Source organism: Crocodylus siamensis, chromosome 6 (assembly GCF_052110815.1).
Source record: "Crocodylus siamensis isolate JL-2025a chromosome 6, ASM5211081v1, whole genome shotgun sequence".
Lineage (NCBI taxonomy): Eukaryota > Metazoa > Chordata > Crocodylia > Crocodylidae > Crocodylus > Crocodylus siamensis.
Window position 1 is genome coordinate 29,105,570 of NC_143400.1, and position 6,000 is coordinate 29,111,569.

Consider the following 6,000-nt stretch of genomic DNA (forward strand, 5'->3'; position numbering starts at 1 on the left):
GCCGTGCAGCCCAGGGATCCAGGGCAGGCCTGGGAATCTCAGCGGAGCGTGAAACAGATGCTGCATGGCAGGCCAGAAGTTTCCGTGCACCGCTCTGAGGTCATGGCCTCAGCAGAGCGCGGAGCAGTGCCTCCCTGCATAATGCATGGGGCTGGAGCTAACTGGGTCATCAGCATGCTGCGCTGGTGCCCAGTGCTGGCTCTCAGCTCTGGGGAAGAGCCGGGCTGGGCATGGGGCTCCGTGCCCATGGTGGCTGCAGCTGGGGGCTAGGCACGGGGCGCCGGAGGAGTATGGAGCGGGGCTGTTGGGGTGCAGCCAGAGGGTGGCCTGGGCTGTTTGTGGAGCACGGGGGGTAACTCCGGACTTGGAGTCTGGGCTTTTGGGATTCTGTGGCTTCCGGTCTGGGTAGCGTGTTGGGGCATGCGCACTCTGTGGATTACCTGGTTGGTGCTTGAGCTTTGTGCTCAGCCAGGGGTGTAAGGGTGTGGGACGTGGGGAGCTGCCAAGCAGTGGGGCAGGCCCTCCATGGGCAGCTTGGTGATTCTCTGCCTTTTTCATGCCCGCAGCAAGGAAGCAGGAGATCATCAAGATCACAGAGCAGCTGATTGAGGCAGTGAATAACGGGGACTTTGAGGCCTACGCGTGAGTGCAGGGGCCCAGCAGGCTGGCGGTGGTGTGTGCACAGCGGGCGGGTGCCTGGGTTGCAGCTGCAATGCAGCCACCTTCTGGGAGGGTCAGTAACAAGTCGAGTGGGAGCCTCAGCCTCACGCAGCAGGCTCCAATCACCCATGAACTAGAGGGCTGTCCTGGGAAGGGGCCTCGGACTTTGTAGGGCGAATCTTGCCTGCCCTTGTGTCCTCAGCAGTCGTGGGTGCAAGCCTTTGGGAAGCCTTGTGTGGGGAAGTGTGGGGAGGGAGGATTTGCGGGGGTGAGGGGCAGGCACGGGAAACTGCCTCTACAGAGAGAGGTGCAAATAGCCAGGGCCAGGGCAGGCTTCTCACCCTCCACCTGTCCTCCTCCAGAAAGATCTGTGACCCAGGTCTCACCTCATTCGAGCCCGAAGCCCTGGGCAACCTGGTTGAGGGCATGGACTTCCACAGATTCTACTTCGAGAACTGTGAGTGTCCCACGGCAGCCCCAGTCCTGGCCCTGGCCCTGGCCCCCTGGCCAAGTGGCTGTCAGCGGGACCCCGGGCAATGTTCCTGACCCTCCTGAAAACCATATGCCCCAGGCAAGCAGCCATCGGCAGCTCCTCCATCTGTGTGTGGACCTCAGGGAGACCCTGAGGGATGTGGAGTAGCCTGGGGTGGCATGAGAGCTCCCTCCCACCCCCCCACCCCAGGGTTGTGTGCGGGGAGCAATGCCAATCTGGAGGGCAGAGGGAGGGGAATGGTGCCCCTTCCAGGGGTGGATGAAGAGAATTCTCCCCTCAGGTGTTGCCCAAGGGGCTCCCGTCTCCCTCTGGGGCTGTGTGGAGGGGCCTGGGCAGTGGGGGCTGCTGCCAACCCCCGCTGTGGTGTGGTTGCCCCCAAGTCCTGATCAGTGATTCCCCGGTGCCCCCGTAGTGTTATCGAAAAACAACAAGCCCATCCACACAACCATCCTGAACCCACACGTGCACGTTATTGGGGACGACGCAGCCTGCATCGCTTACATCCGCCTGACGCAGTACATCGACGGCCAGGGCCGACCCCGCACCAGCCAGTCTGAGGAAACCCGTGTGTGGCACCGCCGCGACGGCAAGTGGCAGAACGTCCACTTCCACTGCTCGGGGGCACCCGTGGCGCCACTCCAGTGAAGGTGAGGCTAGGACACTCATCCCCTGCCCCCTCCGGGGGTCCTAGCTTGGGTCCCCCTGCACCCGGCAGTGCCAGGAGGAAGAGCCTGGAAGCAGCCCCTGGCAGAGTCTGAACCCCTGCAGTGCGCGAACCAGCTTCCCTGTAAAGGGGTATTGGGCATGAGGGGAAGGGCCTCTAAATCTGAATGTCCCAGACCCTAAATGCTAGAGGCAAGTGAGAGAGGAGCAGGGGAAGCAACCTGGGTCATGCCCAGCTCACTCTCCCTCCCAGCATAGGAGGGTGGGCAAGACAGAGCTAAGGTCTGACCCAGTCTATGGCAGCTCTTATGTTCTTAATCATGCCCTGTTACCCCCATACGCAGAGGCATCCCATGTCCTGGGTGGGCCTCAGTTTCCCCATTCCCTGCAGCCAGGTGAAGGTCTCTGGTGATGCAGAGAAGAGCTCCCTCCCTCCATACAACAAGGTCAGAGCTTCTGTAGCCTGATGTGCAGAGGGATGGCACCCCTGTGCCCTGTCCAGCGCCAGGCGGACAGTGACGGGGCCTTGTCCTTGTGTCTCTGCAGAGCTCATGCCGACTGTTGTGGTTTCATCCCCGACGGAGACGGTGTTTCGCGCCGAGCCGCTAGCCAGGAGCAGCAGTGGCCAGCACGCGCCCGCATGCTCGTGTCCCCCTCCCCCCACCCCTCCCATCTCCAGTGCCTGTGTTTGCAGAAAAAAAAAAATGGGAAAAAAAAAAACTAAGGATCTTAAAAAAAAAAATCCGAAAAAGTACAAAAAAAAAAAATTAAAAAAAAAACCCACCCCAGGCCAGACGTGACCTCTCCAGTGGCTCCATCCTAGCCGAGCGTCCCCTTCCCATCCTGTCCCCATGTCCGTCTGTCCTGGTGACTAGGTGTTGCGACCCGAACGTATGAAAGGGGAGAAGGACACCAGCGATCGTGGACCAGACCGAAGCCCGAGGGGGGATGTCCCGAGGCTCCGTGGCTGCCGCACCCTGTGTCTACCTCCCCCTTCCCCGTCCCAACATGCCCCATGTGGAACAATGGTCTAGTTTGTTAGGTGGTTTACAAACAAAAGAAAAACAAAAAAAGCCTGAAAAAAAATCGCCCACCCACCCCCAAGGCGACTTGCATTCTCTGCCAAAGCATGGGCCTGCTCCCGTGGTCGTGTGCGCTTCAACCATTCGTTCTCTGGAGGACTTGTGGCCCCCCCTGCCCCTGCGGACGCTCAGGCCCCCTCTTTTCTTTGCCCTTCTACTTGTGCTTGTGGATTATTATGATGATGATGGTTGTTACTTCTTCTTCGGACTCTTTCCTTTGCGCGCCGACGGGTTGTCATGTTTTTCTTTGGATGCTCCTCAGATTCAGTTGCCCTCTCTCCTTGTTTAATCTCTCTCTCTCTCTTTATATATATATATATATATATATATTTGGGATTTGGGGGGTTTTGAGAGCGGGGTTTGCAGTCCTTTCCCTCCCAGCTGATTGGGCTGGCGTGGAAGCAGTGTGGTGGGGGCAAAGCTGGTGGGGCTTGTGGCAGGCTCCTTGTTCTGTGCTGGGTCCCATAGTCAGGGGATCCCGGGAAACCTCAAGTTAGAGAGGTACAGAGGGGTTCAGGATCCAGAAGGTTTTGGAGGTTTTTAAGGTTTTTAAGATGCAGGTAGACAAAGCCCTGGCTGGAATGATCTAGTTGGGAATGGTCCTGCTTTGGCGTTGGACTTGATGACCGCCTGAGGTCCTTCCAACCCTCATAGTCTATGAGTTCCCTGTGAAATAGCCTTAGAGGGAAGGGAGTGAGTGCTGCGGGCAGGCAGGCGGGGGTTTGGTCTAATGTTGTGTGAGAGTTTCCTGCTTCTTCTCCAGCCAGATTGTGGGCTCCTGATTACAGAACAGAGGTGTGGGGCCAGGCTGTGAGCCACCCAGGTTGTCAGTGCCTGTGCCAACAGCTAGGGTATGGGGGTGACGGGCCTAGGCCATGGTCTCCTCTCATCCTAGTTTGGGAGGGAATAGGATAGCAGGTGGATGAATGTGCCCCCAGTGAGGCATGCTGGGCTGTGGGGCAGTTTCCCTGTGGCCATAGTGCTGTCCCTAGGGGAGGGAGGTGTGTGGAGCTGGGAGAATGAAAAACAGCCTGTGTTGGCCATGAGGCCTGGTATTTCCACGGGGACAAAAGGCCCTGGAAAGGGTGTCAGGGTGGCTCTACAGCCATCCTGGGTGCAGCATGGCAGGCCCTGAAGCTTCAAATCAAATGCTGTTGGCCTATGTGGCTGGAGAGCAGCACGAGGCTCAGGTTGTGCCAAGTCTATGCCCAAACAGAGGGCTTGTGACTTTGCCGTTGTGTCTGTGGGGAGTGTGACAGCAGCTCTGTGTGTCTGGATTTACTCAAACCCCCTGCCCCGAATCAGAGCTGGTGGGGTGTCACCTGCTTTGCTGTGTGGGAACATGGCATGTGCCACATGTCATGCTCCCTGTGGAGCTGAGCCCCTGGCCTTCTGGCTGTAGCTTCGCCTCCCAATATGGTGCTGGGTGGCTAAGCTGGTGTTAGGTGTGCAGACATGGGGAAACTGGGAGTGAAGGTGGCAAGGAAGCTGGAGGCTGAGGGGGGTCCTTCCACAGCAGGCAGTGGTTGTATGCCCTGGGATGATGAAGGTTGCACCCACTTCTCCCTAGGCTTGGGCAGGCATTGGGTGGGTGCCCTTGGGTTGGAGCCAGGTAGGTGTAGGGGCACAGGGGGGCTCCTTGTCAAGACTAGAGGCTTGCTGCTATGACCTGGCTGGTCCACCATTGAGTGGATGCCATTGGAGAGATAGTGTGCTCTAGCAGAGGGCTCTGGCTCTCCCCAGCTGGGGTCCTGCCATGCCAGGTGGCCCAGGTGGGGAGTAGGCAGGGCCAGGCTGGGCAGAGTCTGGGGCTCTCAGCAGTCTCAGCTGCAGTCCGTGTGGATGCAGGCAGAGTCCCTGTGGGAGCTATCCACCCTGGTGGCCGGACTGGTGCGTCGAGCTAAGTTTTCCTGGAGCCTGGCAGGGAACAGAGAGGGACTTCATCATGGAGGCAGGGAGAGGATGACCAAAGTTGGGCTGGTCTCAAAGGCCTGTGGCCAAGATGTGGTCCAAGGAGCTGAGTGGGGAGTGCTGCAGTGTATCAACTAGATGCCTAGGGTCCTTGGTTTGGGAGTGTGAGTGACCATCTCCAGGTGGAGGTGTACATCGTGTGCATGTGGGGGGCATACTCTAGTGATGCAGCTCGCTAGCTGTAGTGGCAGGGCTCTGGTCCTTCAGGGGTTGGGGAGTGTGTCCAGAACCTATGGAAGAATTGCAACAGGGCCTGAGATCAAGCTAGGCTGGATGGTAACATGGGCTAGGGGTTAGTGTGCCCCCCCCCCCGCCCGGCCTCCAACCCATGGGACCGGGGCATGGTGGGCACTGCAGCCACGAGAGCTGGCAGCTTGCCTGGAGGGGGTGAGGGCACTGTGCACCCAGGCACAGAGGTAGGCTGGGCTGGGGGTGGTTTGGAGGCCAAGGAGCAGGAGCTGTTCCCAGACACAGCCATAAAGCACTTTAGACTAAGAGAATGGGTCTCTTAGGTGGGGTGGGAGGGGGGCCTGCCAAGCCCCCGGCCAAGGCAGCTGCCTTACATGAGGCTCCAGGGTCTGCTCCGGGCCTTGGGTCCTCTCCATGCACTGTTGGACAGCCCCACATCCACCTGCACAGAGGAGGTGGGAGCTGGGGCAGGATAGGGGCCAGCTGGGTGGTTCTGGGCAGGCTCTGGCCTGGCTCACCCTCCAGTCAATAGTGTGTGTCTGGGGGCTCTTTTCAGGGAGGAAGTTGGCCCTGCCGGAGGAGCAGGAACGGGTGGGCTCTCATGCCTGCAGGGATGACATGGACCAGAAAGGAAGCAGCTCTTGGTTGCCCACACCATGTGGGTGCCCCCGGCACTGCTGCCCTGCCTCGTGTCCAGGGAGTGGGGGTTCCTGCAATCATGGGACCTGCCCTTCCAGGTGCCCCAGTTTTGCCTGGCCACCCCATCTCGCTGAGCCTCACCACGCACCCACCCTGTGCCCGCTGCATGCGGGTGTTGAATCCCCTTCTTGCCCTTTCCATTCCTTGGCATCTCACTGTCTTTTCTTTATGAGCCTTGTAAGTGTCAATGACGACTCGGGTTTTGTTTTTGTCTCGGGAAACTGCAAATAAATTAAACAGAAA

The 6,000-nt window shown here is 59.0% G+C and overlaps 1 protein-coding gene across 25 annotated transcripts in view; it reads left to right on the plus strand.

Moving 5' to 3' along the window:
• Positions 1 to 3,319, plus strand: part of CAMK2B (calcium/calmodulin dependent protein kinase II beta) — a 65,570-nt gene extending 62,251 nt beyond the window's left edge. For all 25 annotated transcript variants that reach the window (XM_090052718.1, XM_090052726.1, XM_090052723.1 and 22 more), the window contains 4 exons: positions 567 to 642; positions 1,023 to 1,117; positions 1,566 to 1,800; positions 2,363 to 3,319. In XM_090052718.1, the coding sequence (XP_089908844.1) occupies positions 567 to 642; positions 1,023 to 1,117; positions 1,566 to 1,798 (404 nt within the window). In that variant the 3' untranslated portion in view covers positions 1,799 to 1,800; positions 2,363 to 3,319. The remainder of the gene's footprint in view (positions 1 to 566; positions 643 to 1,022; positions 1,118 to 1,565; positions 1,801 to 2,362) is intronic.
• Positions 3,320 to 6,000: the final 2,681 nt, after the last annotated feature.